Source organism: Dermacentor variabilis, chromosome 9 (assembly GCF_050947875.1).
Source record: "Dermacentor variabilis isolate Ectoservices chromosome 9, ASM5094787v1, whole genome shotgun sequence".
In the NCBI taxonomy this organism is placed as follows: domain Eukaryota; kingdom Metazoa; phylum Arthropoda; class Arachnida; order Ixodida; family Ixodidae; genus Dermacentor; species Dermacentor variabilis.
The window spans coordinates 57,496,516-57,510,521 of NC_134576.1; the positions used below are offsets into that span (position 1 = coordinate 57,496,516).

Sequence of the window (14,006 nt, forward strand, 5' to 3'; positions counted from 1 at the left end):
TCAGGTGACGGCAGTCAACCAATTCTAGACTCTTTGTGCAAGCATGCTCGCTCTGTTACCTGCGTGCTTTCAAGCATCAGATATTCCCGTGTTTATGGGAAAACAAGGAAGCGCATTTGTGAACACACTGTGAATGTTCCCTCAGCGCTGGGTTGCCGCATTCGGATGGCCTCGTTAGAGCTGGAGCCGGCTTGAAAGGTTTGCGCTAACGTGGAGCAGAAGTGACATCCAATCTTCGGTTAAAGTTTGGGCGTGCTCACAATGTTTTTTTGTGTCGGTAAAACAATATGCCCCTGACCAAAAAATAAATGATACTACACGTAACTACAAGGTCGCAATACAGAGCCAAGTGAAAACTACTCTGTGCTGTGTTTCGTCCACGTCTTGCCATCGTGTTCACCCTGCGCTGTGTTCATCGAACATGTTTGTGAGCGAATACGTTGCTCAACGTCTCAATGTTGCTTCGGGTTGGTAACAAAAAAATATAAAAAGGACGCATTCAAACTGACTGACGCATCCACGATAGGTGTCCGTTACCGAAATGAAGCGGTTGAGCTAGAGAAATGCAGGGTATTATAAGGCGCTTTCCGAAGATGCAGTAGCCTAATTGTTCTTTTAAATGAAACAGCGCATGCGTTTGGCAGTGCTCGGGGGGGGGGGGGTTAAGGGGAGTCGATTTGGTTATGCGCAATTAAGTTGCCTGTATACATATACAGCTCATACCGTAAGATTTACCTCGCCAGGTTTAGCCATGTTAAACAAAACAAAAAAAGCGCAGCGCATACTTCATGCGCTCATATTAGTGTCTGCAGAATACTACAGCGCGCTGCACCTGCGAAGACAACGGGAGTCTAGGACCAAAGTCCGCACGCTTTCCATATCAAAGAAGACTCCACCGCACTGGAAAGTCGAAGTGATCTTTCTGTCGCGAGTAAATATTCGTCGGTACACTAGGCCCTCCCCTTATATAAATAGTCTGAATCCGGTACATCTTGTCCATTAGTATGCTTAAAAAAAGTACATGAGATAGACAGCGCTTCGTTTAAACACGTCATTGTTGTCTTCCTAGGAAATCAAATCTTAAGCTTACCCGTAGGAGGTACGTTTAACGGGACTCTCTAGCTATCACTTTCTAAAAAGAAAAAAAGAAGTTGGAGGAAATGAGAGTAGAGAGATTCCCCAAGCCGTGCAAATGCCCTGTTTCTCTGCCTGTGCAACAGGCGGGACGTACAAAGTATTGTACAACACCTTCTTTCCCCCTTTGAAAGAGGCAAATCAAATTTCACTGTGTCGGTGGAGTACGTGTCATGAATAGGTGAAAATTTTGTAGGAAAATACATAAATTAAGCATGCATTCTAGCGTTTTTTCAGGGGTAATGGCGAGGTTGGAGAAACAAATATAGCGAGAAAATGTCTTTGGAGAATATTTTTTGCTTCATAACCGTTTGAAGATTACCCACTTAAGGGGTCTTGCAAATGGTTTTTTGCTGAATGAGCACCCTAAGCAAAAGTACGCTGTCAATGCAGTTGGTGAAAAACGTAACGGGGATAGAGTCTTCCTTATTCAGCAACCGCACAAGCCAAGATTCTGCAGCATGCAGAACGTGCTCAACGAGATTATAAGCGCACTAGTTTGTGTCTCTTATTGTGCATACAGCAAGCAATGTTTTTCTTCCGATCACGTGGCTAGGTACTGGTACTGACGCTAGAAATCGCTAGGAATTTTGCAAGTGGTCCCCTTAACATTTGCTCTAAACCACTTCGTATGTACATGATGAGTTATTATGCCTATACGTTCTGTTTCATTCCGTCCATTGCACAGTCGTCATGGCCTTGCTGAGAGCTTCGCTCGCTCTTACAGCGCGGTTATTCTGTTTGGTGAGCGTTGGCTCTGGAACCACCAACGATAGTGACGGAGGTAACATCGATATCGTGGTATCGATACACCCGGACGTTGTACTTAAGGAAGACAGTGTGCGGAATCTTAAGCCACGGGCGAGTACTCAAGCTTTCTTTAAGTTTGATGCTGTAAGCGATTGGAAATGTGTTTCATTGATATCGTTGCATATACAGGGTCCGTCCTGAAAGTAATATAAGTGAATTGTGACGCAACTGTACTTCGGAACGCGGTCTAACCGGTTGAAAGTCGTATTGGGTAACCCAGCTAAGCAGCGCTCCGTGGCTCAGTGAGCTCAGAGCAAAGGAGAGCGTAGGGCGCGCCTGTCCCTCAGAGTTGTTTTTTATTGTTGTGCAAGTGAAAATGCAGCGCTCGTTATAACAAAGACTTGCGATCACGTTTCGCATATAATTTTGCAAGACCGCTGCGGAAAATGTTACTATGCTCAAGACTGTTCACATAAAATATGTCCTGCCAAATCGGCAAATATTTTCGTGGCACAAGGCCTTTTTGGAAGACCGGGAAGATGGCGACGACGAGGACCGCGCCGAACGGCCATCCACGACTTCCACGGCTGACAATGTGACTCGAGTGAGGGAACTGTTGAGCTAAGACCGACGATTAAGTGTTCGTTTAATGGCCGACATGTTAAACATTCCGACAACTCCAGTTCACAAACTCGTTACAAACGATATCGGCAGGCGGAAGGTGTGCGCAAAAATGGTTCCAAAAGTGCTCACTGATGCCTAAAAGTCACGTCTTGCTGAAACGTGGCAAGAAAACCTGGACATATGCAAACGTGAGCGAAAATTTTTGGACAACATCATCACAGGTGACGAGACTTAGGTATTTGAAATGACCCGGAGACCAAATGCCATTCATCGGAGTAGCACACGGGCTCTACCCCTCGCTAGAACAAAGCGAGGATGAGCAAATCAAAGCTCAAAATTTTGCTCATCATGTTATTTTACATCCACGGACTGGCTGATTGAACTCCTAATCTTATGAGGGATTCCTCAAAAGACTGAAATGCAGGTTACAACGCATCTGGCCGGACATCGGAGACAACTGGAAGTTGCACCACGATAACGCGCCGGCCCACAGTGCCTTCATCGTCGCCGACTACCTGGTTAAAAGCAGGGGTGTGAACAATCCTCCAGCCCCCATACATTCCATACCTGGCTGCCTCCGACTTTCTTCAGTTTCCACACCTCAAAACACCCCTGAAAGGCCAACATCTCGGGACAGTGGACGGGATCAAAGCAGCAGATTACAACGCATCCGGCCGGACATCGCAGACAACCGGAATTTGCACCACGTTAACGCGCCGGCCCACAGTGCCTTCATCGTCGCCGACTACCTGGTTAAATGCAGGGGTGTGAACAATCCTCCAGCCCAAATACATTCGATACCTGGCTTCTTCCGACTTTCTTCTGTTTCCACACCTCAAAACACCCCTGAAAGGCCAACATTTCGGGACAGTGGACGGGATCAAAGCAGCTCGCACCGCAGCATTGAATACCACTCCGGAAGAGGACAACGACAACTCATTCGAGAGCTGGAAGTCTTGCTGGAGCTGATGTCTCGAGGCAAAAGGAGAGTATTTTGAAGATTTTTAAACATTTGTAATGATAAACTCAGTAAATGATTTTTCATGGCCTTACTGACATTACTTACACGACAGACCCTGTAGGAGCGGAGAAAGTTAATCGTAATCGTGCTATTATCCTGCCATCACTCTGCTCCCAGTATGCAAGGTGTCCTAATGAATTCAAGCTGACAGAGTGAGATAGCCTCCTCAAGCTGATATAAATGACGTTGATCGTCCAAACAATACGCGATGATGTTTCGTAGAAAGAATTTGGTTTAAAATACTGATTTTGACAGATTAAACATTCATACATAATATTGGAGATGACTGATTGTTTGAAAAGTATTCTAAAGCCTGTGAGGCATTGACCATGCGTGATGACCTTTACAGGGTAATGGCAACTGTACCCTGGCAGCTGTACCCATGCAGGTAGAGAACACACTTGCCCACTCTGAACTACTTACGACCGCGAGAATCTACTTGAAACTGCACTGTTTCTAAAGTGAACGAAACACTTAAGGAAAATATTTAATCGAACTAGATTGAAACATAGAGCTTCCCTGAAAAGTAATTTGTCATTCGTAGCCAAAACGAAGCTTTCGTGAGCAAAAAAAGACGAAAACATAAAATCGGAGTTGCGGCATATGCTGTGAACTGCGTTATGTTTCCTACGCTGTAAACATTCGCCGATTGACAGGGATCATCAAAGACGGCGAGGTAACGTGGATGTTACTTGAACTCGTCCGTTCTTACTCGGGTGGTTGAAGTAGCAGCGGGACCTTCGGCGGCAATTTTCTACGCAGTGAATTGATATCATTTCCGTACATGAAAAACAACGATTCTTTAGACGCATTACGTGCTTAACGTATATTTAGGGGGTGGCGCGCACCTGTGGGAATCGGTGCTGGACGAAGCTTTCATAGATGATTACGTAAATGTGTCTACGTTTAGACCTACACGACGGCATAAATTTTAAGTTTTCCGGCACTTACAAAGAAACCTCGAGAATTTTTAATTAGTTACTTTATGACATATATTAAAATTCAAGAATGGTAGCCGTTGAGATTGCAAGGCGTAACCAATTGAAATTATTTTCAAAATTGGCTCCACTTTGAAGATATGCGCTATCAGAGTGACCGTAAAAATGGAGTGTTGTTCCAATGACATTTTGCCAAGCCGTTCTTGTAGGCACTGAATAAAAAAAGTAACTGGAACAGCCATGCCGTTTGTCCCACAGTTCTGTAAGTAATACATCGAAACTGGTGTCATCCTGGAGTTTCTTTTCAAGTTGATACGTGTTGCAAACACACAGGCTAGAATTCGTAAATTGTGATATGCGCGATACATAATTGACTAATGTCCGCCGCTCCGAGTAATCCTTCTCATGGGTGAAATTTATGCTATCCGTCACAAGCGATTTACAAAAATATCGGAAGACAAATAATTAATTACCCGGTACACAAAAATGCATGCACGCACGGCACAGAAAGATAGACCGAGAGAGAGAGACAGACTACGAGGGTCGAAAGCTTGAGAGCTCGATAGGCGGATGTCTAAGATCCTATAACAGCAATTGGCTAAAATTGGATAAAAAGATTGGATAAAAGTGTGCTTTGAATATAAGAAAAGGCCAGAAAATGCAACCACAGGCTGCATTTGATTTCTGTGTAATCATTACAACAAGAACATTCAAGTCTTTTTTAATCGATTCCAGGTTTATTAAAATTGGCAAGAACAACTACCGCGCATTTGCCGTGGGAAAATGTTTCAGTAAAAGGGATGACTCCTGAAACAAAATGGGTAAAATATTAGGCAGTGTACAGAAATGTTCATTCCATAATTGTTCCTGGCGTGCTACGATGATTCCTAGCTAATCTGGTCTTGCGTAATTTCAATTTCCTTGCTTCGAGTACATCTCCGTGAGCAGTCAACAGAAATCAGCATGCCGCGATCCTTTTGGCGAGGTCCACTGAAATCCTGCTCACTGCGGGAGATGAAGTCAGGCTTTTACCTAAAGTATTGCGTCTAATAATTTACGTTAATGTCTACATCTTTTGGGGTTTTATTACTTCATTATAGGCATTTTCTTACTCGGTGACACTCACAGTAGTTCAATTGTTTTTGTTTGTCGGTAACCGAATACATGTAATTGGTTCTTTATTGATCAGTCGAGCTGTAACAGGCGACGCAGATTAGAGGCTTTCGAGTTGCCGGTAACTGTAATAGAATACCGGTGGTCACGGCACCTAGTAGCCTCGCACATGCGCAGTGCTGGAAAGGCAAACGTAGGTGTCTCAGAATATGTTTCTCCATCTTAACCTTCTGCCGGGCGTTAGCCGACAAAATAAACTGACGCCACATGGGATCAATTACGACGGCCACTTGAGACTTTGACGCCAAGAAATCACCTGCGTGCATATTTGTCAGCTACGCATTTGGCCTGCACCGAGCACCTTCTGCGAGCACCAACAACAGAGGGCTGTGCTCCAAAGCGGAGCCAGGCGAGTGCTTAGCGGCATTGAGTAACCACAGCCATGGATAGGGGCAACATGGTTGCACGTTAAAGCACTCCGAGCGAGCTTTCAGCGTTGCTGCTAATTCGCTGAAAAGAAAAGGGAACAATTAAAGAAGGGACATTCTTAAAGCGATTCTTAGTGGATTAAAGAATGTGAGAATGGCTGAAGAAGATGTCGTGCACAATGATGCCAGCAAGTTCTATTGGCTGTATTTGAGCAAGGTTACTGAAGAGCGTGATGACAGCAACCTAAAATAGTAAATGTCAGTATTTACTGATCTAATTATTTGAGGCAGCAACTTATCAGTGCCACCAATTACATCTTTGAATAAGGCAGCAGTACTTGTTATCGGCTACGTTTTTTTTCTGTAACCAATACAAGTCTGATATGTACAGCATGGTGCGATGTCGCTTTGTTGGCCAGAAATGGCATTGTAGCTACATTTCGAGTGTTTTCGATGATGATGCGTCATGGAGGTAAACGAGACTGAGTGTGGTGAGGGATATTTAGGGAAGCATGTCACGGCATTATTGCACGTTGTGTGTTGTCCAAGGCTAGTTGTGCGTGCATCGTATTAAGGATTTTGGATGTCCGTGTACACCAACCACTCTTGCACTTACCATTAATTGGGAACAAACCTGTGAGAAACGACGCCGCAAGCTTCAGTACACGCATAGCGAATCTAATGAGAGGCGGAGGATGGGTCTGAGGTGGGGAGGTAACGAACAATGTGTGAGGCACAATGAGATCTGCAATGTGAACGCGCCTGTGTGTGTTGGCGATGGGTTCCGCCTAGACTCGGGCTCTAGAAAGCTCCCCACTGTTAAGAGGCCTTCGTAGAGGAAAGCCTTCGTTCCACATTGTCCCGCGTTGCTGTTTGCTGCTGCTTCGTCGGTCGTTATCTGGGCGGAAACGAAACCTTGAAGATGGTTTGGGCGAAGAGCGCCACGTGCTCGTAGCGCACAATATTTCCTTGCATACACTGGGCGTTGTCACGTGGTAGCGAGCACTTCAACCAGCGGACACCAGGCGGATGTGTCCGAATGGCGAATGGCAACAAGAGACTGGATAAGGGGCGAGGCCGAGCTGGTTATTGTGCCACTGGACTGCGTGCGTGACTCTGGGCAAGCTGTAACCTCGTGGACTTGTATATGCCCACCTGCTTGTTTTACAAAAACAATCATCATCATCATCATCATCATCATCATCATCATCATCATCATCATCATTATTATTATTATTATTATTATTATTATTATTATTATTATTATTATTATTATTATTATTATTATTATTATTATTATTATTATTATTCCTTTTCCTCGTCATTCCTATTTTCCAGTGTAAAGTAGAAGGTCGTAGCAACAGAAACCTCAGGTTTACCCCACTGCCTTTCTGTAAATAAATTCAAATGTCTTTGGAACCCGCATCTGTGATTACGAGCACTCTAACACATGGGACGATGGTTAGTTTAGGGAAAACTGATGACGTTTATTGTTCACCTTTGTCCGGTGAAAATGACGGCCAAACTTAACCGAAACCCTTGCTTCATTATTTCACGTTTGCCGATCGCAAAACTTCTGGATAGGCGTTTCATTGCATTTGCTTCGCTGACCTTACATTATGATAACTTGCTATTTTTCTTTACTTCTACATCCTGGATATTGCGGTTGCATGCAAAATGAAACGAAGTTCACGTAAAAATCAAGAAAACATTCGTTTGCCAGGGAATCGCAAATAAGCATGTTATCGAGCCATTTTTGTCCTTCAAGAAATTATGGCGGAGCGTCCACTTATACTTGCGGTCGAACATTGCTGCTACCTCCCAGAACCCATGAGGACTAAGTGACACCTTCGAACATGCAGGTCATGCTTCTATCAGATTACCGCTTTAGTTTACTTCAAGAAGTTCGTCATTCAATTTCCAAAATAATGGCCTAATAGAAGGATCCACACATCCTAGGGACAACGTGCTTCCCGAAAAGCGAAGTACGAATCGGGAATTCCTCATTTTCCGGAGACTGTCAACGCTACAAGGTAACTTCGGGAGGCTGCGGAGAAAGCTAGACTACATTCCTCTCGAAACTGCATACTGCATACTGCCTGAAGCTGAATCTTCTGTGGACGGAAAAAAAAGAAGAAAGTGCAGGTACGGAAGTGTTTTGTTGCTGTTAAAAGGCGGAAACGAAAAAAAATATTCTGGCATATCCCGTCTCATAATGAATGTCGACGCTGACGCGATTGGTATCGATTCAATTAATTGGTATTGACACCGTATTGTCGCCACCAAAATTCGTCACGCGTGAAGCGTGTCTCGCTCCAACTTCCTCGCCTCGCGCCTTCTGGAAGCGCAGCGTCCAGTAGCATCGCTGCGAAATCCTCACGTGACGCGCCTAGGTTGTATGAATGTCTATGAAAGCAACTTCTCTAAATGTATACCACGCGGGTACAATTTATTCCAGCACCGGAAACATTCATTTTAAGCAATTTTTCTTTTCTCCTGGTGCAGAGGCATATGCCCAGTATATGCAGCGGTAAATGGGCATATGACAGTGGCCTACTAAGTTGGAGTGTAAGATGCTTGCAGGTGGCCGATTGAAGGCGGGGCCAGTGTGCATTCATTGTGAGCGGGGGTGATTAAGAGAGGCGGCTGGCCAGAAGGGCGATAGGCTGCCGTTTGGGATCGGTAGCGTGGAGGGTTCTCTCCGTAACTCGCGACGTGTCGGTGCTGTTCGTTCCTTGGCGGACCTCGTGAGCGTCGTCTAGTGTAGCGCTGTTGGAGGTTCGTTGAAAGGCCGCTGATACCCTGTTGCCCAAGTTGGCGTTTAAGAGGTTTATTCAACTGTGGCACACACCGATCGTCACAGATAAGACAGAAGCTGAATAAATGGTTAGTTCCTAACTTGCTTATATCTACGCGCTAGCCGGACCTGTCAGACCGTGCACTTCCCAGTAAGCCAAGTTGGCGTGAGAACTGCTGAGGAGGTTGAAGATAAAATGATGCGCGTCTTAGAAGAAAAAGCTTAGGTAGCCCGCTTTTCCAAGTTGCCTTCGCTGACTAGTTCTAAAGCGCTCAGCATGACCTCGTCGGAAAATAGAATATTTAGGAGAGTGTTGTTCTAAAGTTTAGTGCACATATCTTAGTGCACAAATTTTCAAAAGCGTAAAACAACTTGCGAAACTTAGCTGTCGATGATAAATGGCCCGCAATCGCCAATTAGACTCCCGCGAATTTCGTTCTCGCAACACACGGATGCCTTTTAAATTTCAATATATCTCGCAGAAAATAGCTAGATGTAGAATTTTGATATCTACCAATACGAACAATGGCAATCAGAGCGTTTTGAGAAGACCACATAGTGCACACAAGAACAATACTGATTCGCAGGAGCTTCTCCTGTCGGGCACTACGTATTGAAAGGGGCCATCACTGCAGGAACCTAATTTCATAGTGCATACAAAGCGTAAAAAGCATTATCTCTGGGCAACCAAGGGCTACCAAATGTTCCACATGGTACTGTTGAAAATGAAAGGTATGCAAAATAGAACGAAAAATGCCCAATCGGACTGCGAATCCTCGCCACTTGTGTCTTCAGCAAATTTACCTGAAATAGGGTCTTGGAATTTTGTGTTCTGGAGGCAACGGAGTGTTCCCCAAGCTTCTGTATTCGAAATTCGATGGGCGTCCATCGGGCTCGCCACGCATTCATTTTCGTTTGAGTGACTGATACTGGTGGTGAAATCGCCACGTCATCAATGAGCAGCAAGCATCTCAGTTGCCAAAGTGTCCCGCATCGTTCAACTTCGCCGTCAACAAAGCGAGTCTCATCTACTCCTGTTCAAGTGGGGCTCCGTGCCGCTGGCTTTGCCCAACCAGGGAAAACACGGGGAATGCGTGAGATGGAAATTCAAGGTGATGAGAAAAACGAGGACGAAGTGAAAGCAGGAGAAAACGTTTTGACTAGTGGACTTTGTCATATAACACATAGGCTCATCGCACGCGTATTGCACGAATCCCTGCCTGAGGTGTAGTGAAGGTTCGGGTAAGCTACCTTTCTTGATTGATTGATCGCAGGGAATGTTACACTCTGGTGTGAATGAGACGACTCGTTAAGTGCAACAAAAAGTCAGCATGAGAAAGTAAAATGAGAAGTGGTTGCGTTGCCAAATAAAGGCTGCGGCAATATCACGCAAGAATATTCCTGGCCACGTATAAGGCTAACAGCGAAATTTAGTAGTAGTTCCCGCAGCTTACGCTTCCATTTACTGTGCTCACTTAGTCGTTCCCTGTTATTCCAAATATCAGATATTTTCATTATTTGCAATATTCAATATAATTTTCAATTTCGATTCAATTATTTTCAATATTCAAATATTTTCAATATTCCAAAAAAAGTTCCAAATATTTTAATTTCAGTAAGACAAGTGTTCTTAAACAGCTTTCAATTTTTCTTTCGGGCGGTGCAGTTTCTGTGTACGTATTGCTGTTTATAAACACGCATCGGAGAGCAGAAAATAAAAGTGTACTTGAATGCGTGCGTTCATTGCACGACTTTATTTTTTTCTTCCAGCCTACACTTTCGTATACACGAATGGGCGCATTTACGGTACGACGTATTCAACGGGTGCCGTACACGTGGAGACTCAATTTCCGGAGACCTACTCTTCGGCAGCCACGGTGAGCACCACGACTTCAACGTCTTTTTGCGGAGTGTTCTCAATGTTTTCCATCCGCAACTCACTCTCGGAATTCCGTAATAGCAACACTGAAGTGATGCAGTATTCGGCGCTCTGGTTGCCCTCATTCGTTGTGTTTTTCTTTGCTGCCGACCATACGACGCACCGCGTTTTAGGCACACTTCACTGATGGTCGGGTTGGAAAAAAAATGACATGGCAAATTAGAGAAATTATCATACTTGCTTTCCTAGGAATCGTCGGGACAGCGCTCGCGAGACAAATGTTTGTAGTACTTGCCCAATAATGATTCTATCTTGTTGAAATGGTCCCTTCAGCTGATATTACACAGCAGCACCATTTCTGCGAATCACGGAAAAATTAGAGGACCTTATTTGGGATGCGCTATATGAGGTTATTCACAAAAGTTTGGAAGTCTGCCCCATCCCCGTGGCGCCTTCGTCTTACGGGCAACTCCACACGTGGAAATTAAAACAATATGGCGAGCGCCCGGATGAATATAGAACGTGCGATGGAGAGCATGTACATGTATAGCGGTCGACCGGATATTCTAAGACTTATGCACTAGTATGCGGCGTTGCGATGTGGTGCATCCAAGAATACCAGTCCAAAAGATGAAAACTGCTGATGGCGTTGCCGAATGCTTCGGCGCCAACATTTTAGCATGTAAACCTTTAATGTTTCTCCTTTACTCACTTAATGATCGGGCGCCCAAGCTACAGCACAAAAAGAAAAGCGTGTTAACTATGCTTATGCAATGCCCCCTGAGTGTATACGTAAGCACTTGGCGTTCGGATAACCCAGAGACGGGCGACGGGTGTGCATCACCATTTGGGAATCGCTTCCGCCGGAAAGCTGTGCGGTTAGGGTGGCATTAGGATTCCTCTTATTTTAATTTCTGTTATGCTAGGGGCATGTTTATATCATATATGATACGCCATGAAATAAGGCATAATGCAATGCAGCAAACGCACAACTAATGTGCAATCAACATCGCCGAACGCACCTACATCCGCTGACGAAACCTCGGCCACCGCCTGAAACTCCTTCAGCGCTGCATAGCAGTATACTAATTACCGAATAAAAATAATTAGAGCACGTAACACCAATTACCCGTTCCAAGTGTGGCCAATAGCAGATCGCTTTATGGAAACTCGGGCACATCTTTCATGCTAGTGTCCTGTTCGTCCAGTCAGAGAAATTGTAGCCACCACTAGGTCTAGGTTTATTTGTGGTGCTAAAGTTAAGCGTAACGAACTCACCCCGTTTACTTCTAGTCATAAACATTGACACCTATGGAAGTGGTTAGCACATCACTGTACAATGTCTCTTATGAGGAGGTTGCAACCCGCTTTTCACGATATTCTTTTTCTGCGCCTTCCGTCGGCATTTCGAAATCCTTTAGGTATTCTGTCCTTTTGTTTACAGGTGAAACCCAAAGCTTGTTTAAAACCCTGGTTTTCAGAGCTTTTCGAAAAGACAGTTCAGTATGCGATATGGATGTCAAGTGAGACTGTCACAAACAGGGCACTGCATTTAAAAACGCACTAGAGCTGTGTCACGTTCATGCAGTATTCGATAAAGGCAATGATTTTGGCTTTACTGCCTCTTTTTTGAAGTATTAGGCAGACAGAACATTTCAAATAAAGAAACAAACTCTTTTTATGCAATGCCCGTATCTGGTGGGTCATGAACAACCCATATATTTAGGTTGTCGCCACTCAGAAGTGGCGACAACACAGAGCGCACAAAAGTATGAGCTGTCCTCAGGCGCCTTTCAAAATGCGGCGTGCGCCACAGCGCGTGGCTGTGACAACTAGGCACTTGTTGGCGCAGTCGAAGCCCCCCCGCTCCCGTCCCTCCCGCGCTGCCTTTGCCTGCTTTCCTTCATATATGGAGTGAGCGATTTGCCGCGCTCATCAGTTCCCCTTGCGCCAGGTCGTGCGAAATACGCAGTCGCAGCCGTAACACAACGCCCACTCCCACTCCCTGCCTCCCTTCCCTTCCCGGTCTTTCCCGCGATGGAGGACGGCGCTCTTGCTCGTCACTTTATTTCTTTGTGCGCGCCAAATTGAGCTGCGATCGTTGGCTTCCCTCGCGTGCTTCACTCGCCCATACAGCATACGACGTGCGGCGGCGATGTCATCATTTTCGTACCTTAGACTTTATACGGAACCACACGGCGACGGCGACGGCGATGGCAAGAACGCGCCTACAGTTTTCATATAGTTCTTATCGCATTAAAGTGGCACAACTGCGATGTCGCCGATTAGTCTTTAGTTAGCTATGCCAGTCGTATCACTCTTTCTGAATATCGGTATTATTTTACACATACCCAGTTCTTCTGGAAACGGCTGTGTGTTGTGTGTGAATGTATGCGTACGCAGCATAGATAATGTTACCCAACGTTGGTTCAGCGTTATTAACCCTGTGTTTGTGTGGTGCGCCTAAACACTTTGCTCTTCCTCTCCATGGTACGGAGCGCGACCAGCGCATCATGTTCTTCAGGCTGCGATCGTTCCAAATGGGTCGGCCCTAATCATTCCACCACTCTGTAATCACAATACAGTCCTCGTAGACATTAGGTTTTTATGCTCGATCCAGCTACAAGCTTGTCGCTATTATTGTTTTTTTGCTATTGCGCCTTTCACCTGTCATTTGTTGATGGCAATAGTATACGAGCCAGTTCACGGTGCACTGCAGTTTATAATTTAATCAAGGGCACGACAATTCGCCCAATAAATAGTGCTGCCGGAATGCCCGCGTCACCGTTTCTACATATGACAATATCCTTACCTTTTTTTAGGCCCCCGTTTTCGCAAAATTTATACATTTACAACTAGTGCAATTTTGTCGAGCTATAGTTTTTAGGCTCGATCCAGCTACAAGCTTGTACCTATTCTTGTTTTTTTGCTATTGCGCCTTTCAGCTGTCACTTGTTGATGGCAATAGTATACGAGACAGTTCACGGTGCACTGCAGCGTATAATTTAGTCAAGGCCACAGCGATTCGCCCAATAAATAGTGGTGCCGGAGTCCCTGCGTCACTGTTTCTACATATGACATTATCCTTTCCTTTCTTTAGGGCACGCGTTTTCTAAAAATTTATACATTTACAACTAGTGCAATTTTGTCGAGCTATATATTGTCGCATTGTCGGATTACGCTTGTCTCTTAAGGAATAATTTTTCCTTGTGCATTCTTTTACTAAATACCTCAACGCTTCGGAATTCCTTTATCCGCAAGAATCTTTAAAAGTAAAACTGCAGCGGTGCGACTAGTGAGCAGCGCAGGAAGATTAAGGCTT

General features: G+C 44.9%; 1 protein-coding gene across 1 annotated transcript in view; it reads left to right on the forward strand.

The window, feature by feature from the left end:
* The window catches only part of LOC142558364 (uncharacterized), a 169,812-nt gene that overhangs the window by 57,713 nt on the left and 98,093 nt on the right, over positions 1–14,006 (forward strand). The window contains exon 5 of the mRNA XM_075670508.1: positions 10,576–10,682. Within this exon, the coding sequence (XP_075526623.1) occupies positions 10,576–10,682 (107 nt within the window). The remainder of the gene's footprint in view (positions 1–10,575; positions 10,683–14,006) is intronic.